Source organism: Anguilla anguilla, chromosome 18 (genome assembly GCF_013347855.1).
Source record: "Anguilla anguilla isolate fAngAng1 chromosome 18, fAngAng1.pri, whole genome shotgun sequence".
Lineage (NCBI taxonomy): Eukaryota > Metazoa > Chordata > Actinopteri > Anguilliformes > Anguillidae > Anguilla > Anguilla anguilla.
Window position 1 is genome coordinate 11556116 of NC_049218.1, and position 15862 is coordinate 11571977.

Consider the following 15862-nt stretch of genomic DNA (forward strand, 5'->3'; position numbering starts at 1 on the left):
GAGGGTGTTGAGTCATCATGACTCCTGACGAACTCTAGCAGTCACCCTTCCCAGCATGCAACGGTGGAGAAAGTTAAGCAAAGAGACTCTTACATTGTACAGTTCCGGGGGCATTGCATTGTACATACTGTAAGAATGGGAATGGGGTAATCCTTGTATAAATACTGTAAAGCTGAAGTAAGCCATTTCTGGATCTGTTGTTCTTAATGATGACTAATAATAAAAAAAGAGACAAGAATAAATAGTTTTAACTTTTTTTGACGCTGTTGAATCCTGAAGGTCTGCATTTTTTGTGAGCAGAGGGATTGATGGGTGGAATGTGAAAGAGAAGTGAAGGTTGGAGCTTTCTCTAGCAGACTGGAAACAGGCTGCAGTCTCGTCTCTCCGGGAGATTTATTTCAGAACGCGTGGTGTAGCAGCATCAAGTACACAGCGTGCGCGCGGTGGAAAAAGTTAACGCGCAGAAACGTGTAAATGAGGATTGTGAGGGGAAAGAGCGCTGGCAGAGACGAGGGAGAAAACAGGATTTCGGTTGGGCGGGTGCCGTGCTTCAGCAGAAACCCCCCCCCCCCTCCACCTGCGGTGTAGGCGCTGATAAAGTTGTGCTGGATTTGAACCTAGCGTAAGAACAGTGTGTACACTTCCTGCTCGAGTAAACCTGTGCACGCGTGTGCCAACGATCTTCTGATCGCCTCAGCACTCTGTGTGTTTTAAAAAGAAAAAAAAGAGAAGCTTGCTCACTTTGTAAAGTCTGCCTGATATGGTGACACACATTGGATGCATGGACTTCTCGTGCGAGTGTTCTGGAACATTTGGAGCCTCGGTATTCCATATTGTGTGTGCAGTGTGTGTCCTGTGACTTTGATCTCTTTCACATGCCCTACATTCATAGACCCTGGCTCACTGCCTTACATTAAACCTGTTCTTGCTGTAGAATTTTTTTTGTTTCTTACCCATATAAGGCACATTGTAGGAATTGTGTTTTGAGCAGCAGGCATCGTGAGAGAGTTTACAGGAGTTCAAATTAGAAATGAAGCCATAACGTCTATTTTTGTATTTCTTAGTGCTCGGTCAGTGATTTAATTTATTTTTTTTAAGTTACAACTTGTCACCAAAGTTTCATAGAATTCACTGCTTTGTACCTAGTTTGTCCAAATGGGGTGCTCATTGATGTTAATCTTTTACGCGAGTGAATGACTCACTTCGTTCAAAACTGAGAGTGCACCATAATTCTTTCCACAGCATACAAAGAATTGTGAGGTTCTTGGACAAACTGGTGTTTGTACTTTGTATTGTGGTAAAACCTCACCGTTCACACAGCTGGCTAAGGAAGTTGTCAACTGGACCAATTCTAGAACGCAAGAGGATTCTAGAGTGCAACAACGCATTCTGCAGTTCAGGAACCATTTTGATCTGATCAGAATGCTCCACTCTAGACATGTTTAACAGTCCATTGGGCTTTCTTTATGGTCCTATTACACTTCCGAGTGGCCGTGCAGTTCTGTATTTGGAACCTGCGAGTGCTGTTCGAAGCAGTTTGACAGTCGTCATGTTTGGAGACTTCAGTTGTTGTTCACAGGGGCATTCTTGTTCCCATAGCTGGAGCCCTTCTTGATCTCGGTCTGTCCAATCATCCAGCGCACTCCCACAGAGGCTAGTGAAGAGAGAGAGAGGTGAGAAATGAGGGTGGATGCCTGAATAAGGGATAATATGGATAGTTAGGGACACTGTATTTGGATATGATGTCATTAGTCTGAATGTAAGGCTATTCTCCCCAGTTTCTACCAGGCCTCCCAATAGCTCAGGATAGAGAGTCATTCCTCTTAAAATCTACCCTCCCATGGTGTTATTGAGATGGTGACTAGTTGTTTCAATTCAGAGGTGTGCTATTTACTACAAACATGCACATTCTTCTGGCACTCAATGTTTCTGAATGGATACAGCATAATCCCAGTTTATTACATTTACAAAAATATGTAATAACATGACAATGTTTAAATTTTTTCTAACCTGGATCATTTTCAACTAAAACCAGTGTGGCATCATATTGTGGACTGTAATGAATGGCTAGATCAAGATCTCACTGATCAACGGATCATAATTTGACATGTTTGGCTATGCATAATGTCAGTCCTAGTGCGCCAGACAAAATCTATGACATGACTAATTCTGCCCATACAAGGAATTCAAGTGGGTCAGAGGCCATTAACTATGAAACTTCTTCAAATTTTAGAAAAATATCAAAGCATAAAAACACTTAAACCATGTTAAATGCACTTGTAATTCACTTTGGCTAAACGTATCTCCCAAATAACTAAATTTTAAATTGTTCTAATAACTGAGTGAAATTATCTGGCCTGTGAGTTTCAGCATACATGGACTTTATACAGTCAGCTTAGGGCTGGGCGATATAACTACAACAGTAGTTATGGACTGCAATAACGGTCTTTTCCACCATATGGTGTATTACCTTTCTTCCTCTAATTCTCTTTAATTATACCTAATGTGGTAGTAAACAACCACGCTTCAGAGGCCACGTGAAATTCTTCCAGGGAAAAAAAAACACGTAATGACTGTCATCTATTGAGTGTTGATGTGACAGCCAATCAGCAGCAAGGTCGTACAGCTTCAATGTGATCACGTGACCTGTTTTTTTTTTATCAATCACATGGAAGTTGCAAGGTCTTGCTGCTGATTGGCTTATGGTCTTATGGTCACCCAATAGATAACAGCGGTGACGCCTTTTCCCCCAGAAGTATTTAACACGGACTCTGAAGCTTACTCATTTACTACTGTATGAGGCATAATTATGGGTAATGGGTAAGGAACTAGTCTTGTAACCTCAAGGTCACAAGTTCGATTCCCAGATAGGACACTGCCACTGTACCCTTGAGCAAGGTACTTAACCTGCACTGCTTCAGTATATATCCACCTGTATAAATGGATGCAATGTAAATGATATGTAGAATGTTGTGTAAGTTGCTCTGGATAAGACCGTCTGCTAAATGCCTGTATCACCCTGACAGCTTCATAAATGTCCATAGATATTCTACAGTGGATCAAATTCTTCATTATTACAGGAGTTAAAAACTTGTGGACGGATCTAAATTTGTTCTGCAGGTCTGATACCAAATCACTGGTGTAATCCGTTCAGATGTTTGTCTGTCTGTTCCATCCTTTGCCGGTTTGTGTTCTTTTCTTAAAGGTAGGAAATAAGCCAGGATTGAAAAAATGATAGCATGCAACTGACTGCAAGGCAACATGCTTCCTAAAAATTCTGGACTGCAATTCAACAGATTAAAAAACACGCACACACACACTTACTTTTCAAGTACCTGACCTGCTTCCTAATGGGTTTGTTTGGATAAAAGTGAAAACATTAAAACACATCAATTCCCTTTGAACACTGGTCAAAGCAGGGAGATTATGATTACTCACAAGATCAACCACACCCACACCGCCACCCACCCCCTCCCTCCCTCCCCGGGGAACACAGGCCACAGTTAGCACCAGGACTGACGTAAATGGCAATATCAGAATGAGTGGCCTGAAATGTTGCGGCCAAACCCACCTGCCACACACAGTGCCACGGTGCTGAGGATGGTGGTGGAGGAGCCGGTGCTGACCAGCTGCACCAGGAGGCCCACCAGCGGGTAGAGCAGCACGCAGGTCCAGAAGAGCCAGTTCAGCAGCGTCCAGGGCCGCCGCGACGGGCTGACTATGGGCCCCGGGAACCGACCCGTCTGGGAGTACTGCTCCTGGAACTGGTCCTAGAGGAACGGGAACAGGACCAGAACCGGTTCAGTAAGTACAGCATTACATAATGAAACCGGGGGCAATGCAGTTACCACTGCCTATCTATTACCATTTTCTTTACAAAACATTTGTTAAGATGTAAATATCTGTCCTGTGCAAGAGGAACAATCGCTGTATGGAAAATATAAATGTAAATATGACAGCTAACTACTGTACCTACATAGAACAGCCAGGCCAGGAAAATTTGCAGGAATAAAAATAAATGTGACCCTTGTCTGGAAGAACAATGCAAACTAATTAAGGATTGCTGTAAGTACTCTATGACCTCAGCCTGCTAACTGAGAATCTGACACACCCTCCCATGGGAGAGACAGACACACACACACTCTTCCCTTCAGCGATGAAGCACTGCTCACTTTTTCCTGGTAGAGTCTGTGGAGCCAGGCCGCACATTCCTCCTCATCCTCCGGAACAGATTCCAGAGGAATTCTCCTTTGATGGAAAATGGTTCGGATTTAACACCCAGTCACAGAGGAATAACAAAGACTATATTCTTCTTCTTTTTTTCTTCTTTTTGGCAAGCACATTTTGGCAAGCTTGCCATCTGCTGACCTCTCCAAAATGAGTACAAAACTAACAATCATCTGCTTCAGTGTCAACGTTTAAACAAACATTATTGATGCCAGGTCATAATTTTATTGTTAGTGTTCGCTTTAATCACCAGAACACATTCTCCTTAATCTGCACTTCATTAAAATTACGTAAACATTATGTAAAGTTCATATACATAGGAAATGGAAGCCCTGAATTTTCAGATGAAAAGACGCATGCATGAAAAGACAATGACAAACTAGAAGCATGACAAACAGGAATGAATAAATATCCCCGTAATGAACACTTTGTGTCGCTGTAGCAGACAGACAGAAAGAGGCCATCCATCTCACACTCCTGCCTCTCAAGCCTTTACCTCACATACAAATCGGCATGATATTTTTTCCCATTCAGAAGACCCAGCAGAGTTGGAGTTTCGTTGTTTCTGAAATTAAGCGTAGAATCGTACACAGCGGTAACTACAGAGGAGACACAAACATGGTCAGAAAAGGGGCAGCGAAGGGCACAGGGTCACACGGGGTGAACGTTAGCTTGCACACACAACGACACAGGGTGGCACACCTTAAATGTTAAACAGTGAGATACTAAAACCACAAAAAAGGGAACATACACACACACACACACAACCAAGTATGCACAGTAAGGGAGACAAACATCTAATGGATACCTCACGGCGAGTGTGTGAATGTGTGTGTAGCATAATAACATAATGACAAGAATAGGCCATTCAGCCCAACAATGCTCACCATTTTTAAGACTAAATTGTGTCTGATTACCTACAGACTAGATAGTATCTGATAGTATGTGTGTGCATATACAAGAGTGTGTGTATGTGTGCACGTGCATGTTTGCATGTGTGTTGATGCATGTATGTGTGTATGTGTGCATATCATCTCCAATATAAAAGTGTGCAGTAAGTGTGCAGTACTGTGCGGGGCGTGCCCCTCCCCCTGACCTGCTCCCCGGAGGTTCTGTACAGTGATGCAGAAACCCTTGGTGCGGGGCAGCAGATGGTACTTCAGTTTGGGCAGGCCCTTGCTCTCTGCCACCTGCATGCTGATCTGATGCTTCTCCTCAGTGAAGCGTGTTCCCTCGCAGTGCAGCAGGAACTGGGGTCCAACACATTCAAATTGGCCAATGCACACACCATACCTCAAACATCACTGTCCAGCAAGGCCACTTACACAATGCACTTTTACTACTGCTTATTAATAGCAATACTTATAAAAACAAGCCAAAAATGTTAATTCATTGAGTATCTGGACTGAAATTTTTTTGGTTTGTTCCAGATGCCTTCGCCCCCACAACTGACACCATTATGGTACAGGCCGAACTCACCCAGTAGTTCTCTGGGTAATCCCGAAGATTCTGAAGACTCTGTGCTACTGTCCTACGGTCCTCCTCCCATTTCCTCTTGCAGAACACAATCTCCAGGAAGTACCACATCCAGCCAATCAAAGGTACGTATGCCAGTTCCTTCTTGGCCAGCACTTTGGAACTCTGAAACAGGAATTCTGGGTAATTTCTGGAACAGGGTGGATGGAATCATGTCCTTTTTGATTGCACATTATCAAATTACTTCTTAGCGAGTTATTGAATAGATTCATTTAAATTCAAAATAAATTACTTTAGTCAAATGATCAATGGAAATTTCAGTCATCTGGTTTTAAATTACCTTGCAATGCATTAAACATAATGCAATTTTCAGTGCTAAACATATTTGAATTCTGACATAATGCACTGCAATGTGCAAAACATCCAGCTTCCTTACCCCCAGAACACCAAATCTTTCACAGAAAGTCCAGCCACACAGGAAGTCGATCTCGAAGTTGTGATTGAGCACGACGATGGCATTCTCCTTGCCGTAGAGCGGGTAGCTCTCGGGGTCTGTGTAGAGCGTGCATTCTGTGCCAGACCACCACTCCAGCAACGCCACCAGCTCTAAACGCCAAGACACACAGACGCCCGCATCGAATCATTCGAGCAGGCAGGTCACTGCACCAGCCCTTATTCTTTTCTTCACCGGGGAGACATTGTGCAGGTTCACATTTATACCACAGAAAGTTGGCAAGCTGACAGGTTTACAAAGCTGAACTGGCAGCCTACTGTACCGGGGTGTATTTCAAACTCCCTCCCTCGTTTATGAGTTCAGTCCCCATTGCCTTCAGCATCTGTGACACAACAGCACTACAGTGAACAGAGGAAACTGATGCCATATGAGGGCTGGACTCATTTACCTATCACAGACAGTGCAGACCAAGTCAAATGCACCAGTGCTTTCCTTAACGGTTTTCCTTGAGATAACTGTAATGCTACTGTAAATCATTCAAAAGTTACTGGACTTTGTCACTTTGTGGCTCACAGGTTCAAGCTTCAAAAATAACAGTTAAAAGCACTAAAAAGAAATTACTGGATTAAAGCGGGACTAGGTTTGAATACATTTTTTTTTTTAAACCCAGAAACGTTACAAATCTGTAAAGACCAAATCCAGAAACGTTCCAATACCATTCTGAAGGCAAGACATTCTTTAGATTTTTTTCCCCGCCACTCAGTCAGACAGCTGTCAGTCTTGTTTTGTGGTTCTCACTTTACTTGCTAACTTGGAACTCTGAGTTCCGCCTCTATCTCTGGCTCACTTCCTGTTTATCTGTTGCTCATTTTGGTTGCCATGACGACGAGAAGAACTATTTCTTCAGGTACCCAGCGCCAATCGGAGAATCCAAAATGCAGGCCCCAGAGCAAGATGAGAGCAGGGTGTAAAGGGCAAGTAATCCAGGAGTAAATTAAGAAGAGTATGCAAGTAAGCAGAACAGGATTTGGAGACAGGGGCGTCACTCACGGCTGGCGATGGAGTATCCCAGCCGGCAGTTGATCCTGCGGGCCAGCTGCTTGTCGATTGGCCAGAGTGGCAGGGTGCAGAGCTGCAGCAGGTTGATGATGAGCCCGCTGACCACGAACACGTAGCAGATGACCAGGTGACAGAGGAACTGGGACTTGAACAGCTGCAGCAGGCCCATCGCTCCGGTGCGGACTCAGCCCTCCTGCTAGAACGGCCTGTGGAGGAAAAGAGAGCGAACTTTCATCACTACGAGCAGGCCCTCCCTTTTCTGGGTTATATTATAAACACAGGAAAGCCCTGGAAAGGCCAAGGCCAATGTCTGTTAAATAATAACAGAGGGCAGGCAGAGGCCTGAGTTGAGCTTGTATGTAAACTAATTTTACAAAAGTGCCTATTGCACTTCTCTTCACCAGGGCTCCCTTGAAAAAGAGATGGAAATCTTAATGGGACTCACCTGGTGAAATAAAGGATAAATGAACCAATACGTTTTTTCCCTGAAGACACGTGCAAGGTTGTTGGTGTACACTTAAAAATAGCAGCTAAGACAGACTATGAGCAAGCACTTTTTGCTCAAATTCTGGTCCCGCCCAATTTGTGCAGGTGTTGCACCACGCGCGTGCTCCAGGAGGGGGGCTACAGAGACCCCCCCTGATGCCCAGGAGTGTCCGACCTGCCTGGAGCGCGGCATCGTCACCGTGCGGCGCAGACCTTCGGCGGACACTGAGCGCGCTCACAAGGCCCTCCTTTCATAGCTCCTCTGCAGAGGAGACCGAGGGCGAGGGAGGAGGGGGCGGGCGTTCGCCTGGACTGCTCTGATCTCACGGTGCTCAAACGCTGAATAAGGCCATTGATTCAATCTAGTTACGTCGCTGAGACACCGAAAATGTGCAGATTTTTCCCTCTGTCAAAAGCCTAGATTCGAAACTGTGCTTGGAAGGCATACAAACATGACACATTCTACAACGTTCTTCTCCTGAAAAAATATCTCTGCAGGAAAAAAGAAATATGTTGCCCTTGCTTGTTTAAGAACAGCTATATATATGTTCTCATGAAAGTACAGCAACATCCTTAATCATAGTGACCCCATGACGTAAATGTGTTACGCATCAAACCCACGAGCCTCTGGATGCTACAGTTATTCCTCTCTGTGCTACCCGACTGTTTGTGTGTGTGTGTGTGTATGTGCACATGATATCGTTCTGCATACATACAGAAGATCCCATGAGAATCTGTGCCCTTGAGAAGTCTCTGAATCAGCATAACATGAAGCTGGCTCCAGGGTCATGTGTTCAGTACAGGGACGGTGGGTACAAGGGAGGGGAGAGCAGTAAAAACCCAGTAACCTGCACAGAAGGACCATTGGCCTGCAGAAAAATACTGTGTGTGTGTGTGTGCGTGTGTATTGCTTTATATCTCTCTGTATTTACTCAAACAGAGTAAACAAGGTGAGTAATCTGCGTAATGAGAGGAAAACCTTAACAAAATGTGAGGCCTGGCAAGCAGGAAGTGGTTCTCGCTATGGCTTTGTGCTATTGCTCTGTTTAGAACAATGCTGGTTGTGGTTCACGATGACCTTTAAACTACATTATGGTGCACACACAGGAAAGTACGTCACCAGAGGCAGAACAAGCTCTACTACATGCTATAAGGCCTTTAATGCCACTTATTTACAATTGCAAATGAATCCATTCTTTTGTAAAAATCTATGATTTGGTGCATGAAACTGACTATTTAGATTTTACACTGCCCATGCTGGTTACACAAGAATGACTTTTATTTAAGAAACACAAGTAAAGCAATACCAAACGAAGCATCTTTACTCTGTGAATAAAAAGAAACCTCTAATGTACTCAACAATATAAAATCATTTAGAACAAAAATAATGCGAGGAAGAAGAATAGAATAAAACATTCTAGAGGTAGAATAAAAACAAGGATAACTTGAGCAAAACCTCACTAATAACTAACAACTACGGTTACTGTCAGCTATTGTTGCAACTACACTTAATTACAGACACAAACACAAGCACAGCCCAGACCTGCACCAGGAGACCTCCCTCTCCAGAGACAACCCTCTCTGTCTCAGTCATCGCTCGCTAACATCCAAGGAACAGTGCTGAGTGCAAAAAAACAAAAAAGTTTTCCCAATTTTTCCAGGACAACCAAGGCCAGCCACATGCATTGTTTTGGGCCCATTAACTGCATTCCAAGGTCTGGGGCTCTCCTGATGATCAAAGAACAGGAGCCCTCCAGTGGCTCTCCAGAGGCCCTGCCACTGAGGCACCCCAACGGGGCTCGTCATTCCCCCAACTTAATGAGCCCAATTATGTCAGTGTGTGGGGAACGGGACAGGAAACACCTGCTCTGCTTCGGGACTCACCCCACCAGCAGAACAAGATCTCAAGCACTCAGACTGAACCGTCTTTGCTTTGTTTTTTTTCCTGAATGCAGCAGCAGTGTGGAGCTTGTTGACGGTTGGGCTTGGAATGCGAAAGCAGGGTGACTAGTCTAGTACAGCTGCCTGATAATGTGGGGTTACACAATTACACAAGGATCACTGAGGGCAGGGTAATGACAACGTGGAACTGGCTGCCCTCCCGCCCTCCCCGCCCCCCTGCCTGCATGCCATTAACCAAACACACTGCCACTGCAATTACATGCCAGGGGGCATCTCTCTCCCCTGCCCACATTCCACACTCCTGCCTGAGTGACTAAAGTTAAGCACCTGCCAGGTTACACGCTGCTCTGTGCAGATCAATGATCAAGCCCACAAGCCGTGACATCTCCCTCATTACAGCATTTATGACACATCAGGCTTTGTGTAATGGTCCAATGCCAGCCTTAAAGTGAATGACCGCAAGGCCGCATCCACTTGCCTTCTGTTTGCCCATCTCTCCAGTACATGGAGAGAACCGATCATTCAAAGTATCGAGCCATGATTTTCCACACTGTAAAGGCACTTCTGTGGTAATTTAGCTAATACACAAACACTGGTACAATGGTAGAGGTCAGAATCATGTGAGTCACTATGATGAGACATTCAGTTCCTTAACATCCACCGTAACACACCCCTTAAATCGCACTACCAGCAGAAGCTATGAATTTAGTACAGTTTAAATTTTTTTTTCCACAAATTAAAATGATTTCTCATCAACAAAGTACAGTAAGCTACATTTAAAAGCATTCAGTTCATTGATATTCCTTATTGCTATGCGAAACACCCATTCTACAAATGACTTTTGTTTATTTACCTGCAGCTAAATTTGTCAATAAATTCTGGAATTCACAAATTCCTCGGTATGCAGTGTCTTTCTACCACAAAGGCACATCCTCTAAGGTAACAACACAAACCTGAGGCCTGTTTCAGAGCATTAGTTCCCCATCCACTGTTTGCGTAATGGACTACGCTCCTTTATGAAGAGGCTCCAAATTTCCCAGGCACTTTCATGCACCACACTTCCTCTTCCTCTACGAATATCACCCATCAGCGGGGATGTCACAGGGAGGAGGGGAGACTTGTGGCACACAGGGAAAACAGGAACTCACTCCAACTGCAAGCTGACGAAATGAAATTAACTAACTGCAGCACTGAGATGTTTGCAAGCCAAGACAAGGGGTTGCAGAACACACCTTTTTCTAAAATACTTCCTTAATACTTAATACTTAGTTTTACAGTTTGGCCTATTGACAAAAGAGGGATAGAAAGTTAAGTAGGGGCTGGTTTGGGTGTACTTTCTGAGTCACAATTTAGTGAATGCAACGATTGTATTTTTTTATTGTATTTATCTGGTGAACAAATATGTGTCTGAGCCAATGAAGGAGTCACATGTCCACAGTTAACAGCCCTTACTGATAAGGTCAGTTCTTTCTGAAGACAGAGAGGCAACTTGCTCCAAATCTCTGCTTTATACTTAGACAGTTCTCATGACTAGACCACATGGCATGTCCCAAAATCTCCACATCCCATGACTGCAAAGGCTACAGAACATCACTATGTCACTGAAGGCCTTGCGTCTTTATAGATTCCATTAGTGCTTTTGATTTGCTATATTCAAGACATACATTTGAGAAAAGTAAACATACAACATGCAAAGGTCAACTAACTGTACTAGTCTGTTCCAGGCACATGCAAAACAGTGCAGAATAGTGACTCTGTGTGTGTGTGTGTGTGTGTGTGTGTGTGTGTGAATTAAGGGGGGGTTGGTAAAATCCCTGACATAAACAAATGAGAATCAAATGGGGGGGGGAAGCTGACTTTTGCCATCAGAGAGAGTGAGAGATGCTGCAAATATATGGCATTTTATTTGCACACCTTCACCACCAGTACTGCCAGGCATTTCACTAGTCATTATAACTGTAGCAACTTCTAATTTTGTTTGTTTATCTATTGCCATTTCTGTTTGGGTCATTTTTACCAACTGTGTCATAATAAAAGTTCAACTAAAATTTTATTAACTTATAGGCAAAGTTGTTTACTTCTACATTATAAAGCTCTTTTTGTCACAGGTGTCAATAAAGACACAAAAAAGTCTGAAAAGTGCAAAAGGAAACCACAAATAAAAGCGAAATAGCACAGCGGAAACAAACCTGTATATCACTCCAAGACATATTTATTACTTAGACAAAGATCTCATGAATGCTGTTCTTGTGTGCTCAAAGTTCAAATATGGAGCACAGGCTGTCCTTTTTTTTTTATTTTATCAAACACATCGTCTCAAAAACACCTTTTTCAGCACTGCACAAATGGACTATATCATTTTGTTAAAATCACACATTTATTCACCTCTACCGCTTCACCCTCACCTGTAACCTACACTTGGTTTGATCACAATACCCTCCGTCTGCCCTGTTCACAAATTCCATATTGTATGTGTTGAAACATTTTGAAATCCCAGATAATGGTTAGCCTGAAATAGCTTAACAACATAAATAAATTGTTTAACAACGGCAGCAAACTTTAGGAAATAGTCACCTCCCTCCCATTTTACCATCAAAAGAGACCCTCCAATGTCGAGAGCTAATACCACAAAACAAAACGTGATAAAAGACGTAATACCACGAAAGATGGAGAGAGCCTTCCTACAGGTCACTGCCACTGTTAACCTCTATTGCAGTGACAGGTTGCCTCAAAATGCTTTGTGATTTTTCACTTCTTCCTTCGACACAAGAGTGAGATGCATGCTGTAATATGTGAAGCGACTATATTTGCATTAATCTTACTATCATTTTGCAATAAAAATAAATAACATTGTAAACGTACCGTCACACCTAAATAACTATTACAATAACGACAGAAGCAATAGACTTGTCTCAAGCAAGCAAGAATGCATATGTTCCCTAATAATAACTATGACTGCAGCCTAAACCATAACTGTGACTATAAATTTGGATTGCTCCAACAGCAATGTTTTTCATGCTGGCACATGATAAAGCACCTTCGCAGCCAATCAAAAGTGACTTCTAATGTGAAAAAAATGTTTGTGCTGTATCATTCACTGACAGTTTCACTGCATGACAGACATCCATTTGTCTCACATGCATTATTCAAATACAGTATGGCATCTAGTTTGCATGAGAGACTGATATTGAGGAAGTTTGTAAGAGCCCAGCCTTGTTTGACAAAGGTGATCCCGATTACAAAAATATCCCCACAAAAAAGGTCAAAATCCAAACAGGTACTGGGAGACACTTGGGTATACAGTGCAGACTGTAAGTGTTTGGAAAGTGACACAATCTTTGTTTCGTCTCTGACAGTCTGTTCAAGTGTAGACTGTCAGCTTTAATCTACAGGTATTTACATCCGTATTGGGTGAACCGGGTTGGAACTGCTGCCCTTTTAATACATAGCCCCCACCATTATGGGGGACCAAAAGTAATTGGACAAATGGCTGCTCAACTGTTTCTGGCCAAGCTGTGCTGCTGCATCATTAGTTCATGCACAAGAAAGCTAACAAAAGGTCTAGAGTTGATTCTAGGCGTAGCATTAGCATTTGGAGTCTGTTGTTGTTGTCTCTTCACATGATGACCAAAGAAGTGTCAATGTCAGTAAAGCAGACCATCATGGGGTGGACAAATCAGAATAAATCGATCAGAGACATCGCTAAACTCAGGGTGTTTCAAAATCAACTGGTAGGCACATTGTTAATAAGCAAGAACACATTGGTGAGCTCAGCAATAGCAAACAACCTGGTAGACCACGGAAGACCCCTGTAGTGATTGACCAAAGAATGCTTTCAATTGTGAAGTAAGACCGCTTTTTAACCGTCAAATAAGAAAACCAAGACCAAGAAAACTCTCCAGGATGTAGGCATCAACGTGTGAAGGACTAAAATGTGTGGATGCCACTGGAACGGGCTCACTTGTCTTTATTGATGATGTGACTACTGACGGCAGCAGCAGCATGAATTCTGAAGTCTACAAAAGCATCTTATTGGCTCAGATCTAACCAAATGCTTCAAAACTAATCAGACATCGCTTCCTCTTCAGCAGGACACTAACTCCAAACACAGCTAAAGCAACCAAGGACTTTTTCACTTGCCCAATACAACACTAAAAGCAACCCCCCCCCCCCCCAAAATAAACAGGAACTGAAGATGGCTGTAGTAGTACAGGTTTGGCAGAGCACCACCAGGGAAGATACCCAGTTTCTAGTGACATCGCCGGGTCACAGACAGTCATTGCATGCAAACGATTTGAAAACAAGTACTAAATATGAAAACATCAAGATTATGTTAATTTGCCCAATTACTTTTGGGGGGACTATGTTTAAAAATGACTGTAATTCCTACCTTGATCACTGGATACGGATATATATATCTATATATATATATATATACACACCCTTAAATTAAAGCCGACAGTCTGCGCTTCAATAACCTCATATTATTTGTTTGATTTCAAACTTCACATATGCTGGAGTACAAATCCAAAACAACAAAAACTGTGTCACCGTCCAAATACCTATAGACTGCACTGTAAGTGGTAAGTAGGCTACCTCCCTCGTACCCACTACCCTTCCCTACAACTCTCATTAGCTAGTATAACAAAATCGCCCCCACTCCCCAGCTCCTTAAACGGTCATAGCAGAGTTCAGAGTGCAGATGCCAGCTAGCCAACTGCCGCGAATGATTTATTTTAGAAAGTGAGTATGAGATCGGTGAAATAGCCGTCCTCCATCTTCAATAAATGACGCTTCACATAATGATAGGCAGCGGAACATTGTAGAGCGATGTCCTTACAGAGTGTATGCTTGTGAAACTTTGTATCGTTATAGTCGCCATTATCGTTTAGAGTTGTATTTGTTTTGTACATTTGCCAGCAAAATACCGCTTACAAACACACATTGTTTAGCACACTGAAAATCAGTGTACAGACTACGCGCAGTATAATAGCATGTGTATACAGCATAGAGTAGTCATAGTTCAAAGCCTCAATGGCATTACTATTGCGATAAATTACTGTCAGCAGCAGCTTTGACGTGGTTGCCATGGGAAACGTAGTACAATTATAAAGCCGTCTACATCAGCTGGTAGGCTATCTGGAATATTCTATAGTGTGCTATTAATACGAAAATGCCATAATTGTCAACCTTTTTCATTACTACATCCATCACATCCAACTGCTCTAAGCCAGCAATACCACACATTTGATTTAGTTTTTACGGATACATTTCATACCATTGCGATTTCAGCCACATCCTGTCGATCTACGTATTATGAACAAAACATCTGGTTTTACTTCTCAAAGTTATATATTGCCTGTAGTTCTGTCTTATTCAAATACCAACCTCACAGTCTCTGTTGACAGACGCACTGTGAAGTTATATGCACTGTGAAGTGCATATAACCAATGGCTAGTGGGAATAAAGATTCAACAGCGCAGAAAAGAAAATTTGCAAATTCACAAAAAGTCACAGATATATTGTGATTTATATCATACTGTACCTAGTGCCTGGTACGGCTAACCACATGGACTGCGTAGAATGTCACCGAAAAGGGGAAAGCTTGACGAGGTGGGCAGAGCGAATGGGAATCGGCTAGCGATAGAGGGAACTGGACGTGTCTTATTCTGTATTCGCAATAAATAAATAAAAATAGCAAAACAAACAAAAAGCTTCCGCACAACTTCAACAGCAGCTGAAGGGAATCAGTGCCTTCGCTCTCTTGCTCGACCACACCCAGCCCGGGAAACTCCACCCAGAAGCGGAGTTAATGTCTTGGGAGCCCAGTCAGGCCATATTGTGGCGTGTATGTTGAGGTGATAGCGATGTAGATTGTTTCTGCAATTTATATAATTTCACCCTAGGTTTAAGTGAACGATTCTTAATTGTGATGCCTACACTGAATACTCATATCCATCCTGAAACCAGCAGAACTATGTTTTTTGAATATCTGGAGAAAATTATTTCAAAGAACAAACACAGTCCGTGCTGCGGTTCGATCAGGCATATAAGTTAGACAACAGCGCTCTCTGTAGGGCCGTGCAAATATAATACATGTTGGTTTACAGCAAATTATTTAGTTCTATGATGGGCTCTGTTCTCTCATGGTCTCATGGTTGTTTCTTCCAACGTGATTATGCAGACGTGCTACATGAACGACACTGATATTGTGTATGAAACTAAATCTATATGGCTATTACTTTTTGTATCAAAGGG

The 15862-nt window shown here is 42.8% G+C and overlaps 1 protein-coding gene across 3 annotated transcripts; it reads right to left on the reverse strand.

Annotated features, from left to right (window-relative positions):
• Positions 1–1533: 1533 nt before the first annotated feature.
• On the reverse strand, positions 1534–15400 carry agpat4 (1-acylglycerol-3-phosphate O-acyltransferase 4 (lysophosphatidic acid acyltransferase, delta)). Of its 3 annotated transcripts, XM_035400080.1 has the most exons (10): positions 15150–15400; positions 7208–7422; positions 6140–6309; positions 5707–5868; positions 5324–5477; positions 4724–4826; positions 4173–4248; positions 3572–3770; positions 3325–3347; positions 1541–1654 (listed from the first exon to the last, which is right to left on the reverse strand). In XM_035400080.1, the coding sequence occupies exons 2-9, from the start codon at positions 7383–7385 to the stop codon at positions 3328–3330; spliced, it is 1062 nt and encodes a 353-aa protein (XP_035255971.1). In that variant the 5' UTR covers positions 7386–7422; positions 15150–15400; the 3' UTR covers positions 1541–1654; positions 3325–3327. The 3 variants fall into 3 exon arrangements, with proteins under 3 accessions (XP_035255969.1, XP_035255970.1, XP_035255971.1); XM_035400078.1 differs by lacking the exon at positions 3325–3347 and having other exon boundaries at positions 1534–1654; positions 15150–15397; XM_035400079.1 differs by lacking the exons at positions 3325–3347; positions 15150–15400 and adding an exon at positions 10558–10692 and having other exon boundaries at positions 1534–1654.
• Positions 15401–15862: the final 462 nt, after the last annotated feature.

Bases quoted from the DNA above. Each gene is read 5' to 3' on its own strand.
- agpat4 (XM_035400078.1), bottom strand. From the start codon at position 7,385: ATGGGCCTGCTGCAGCTGTTCAAGTCCCAGTTCCTCTGTCACCTGGTC. The intron at 5,869-6,139 runs GTAAGGAAGCTG...TTCCTGTTTCAG, and splicing joins AAAGATTTGGTGTTCTGGGG to AGTTCCAAAGTGCTGGCCAA. The intron at 4,827-5,323 runs GTCAGGGGGAGG...TCTCCTCTGTAG, and splicing joins ACAGAACCTCCGGGGAGCAG to TTACCGCTGTGTACGATTCT.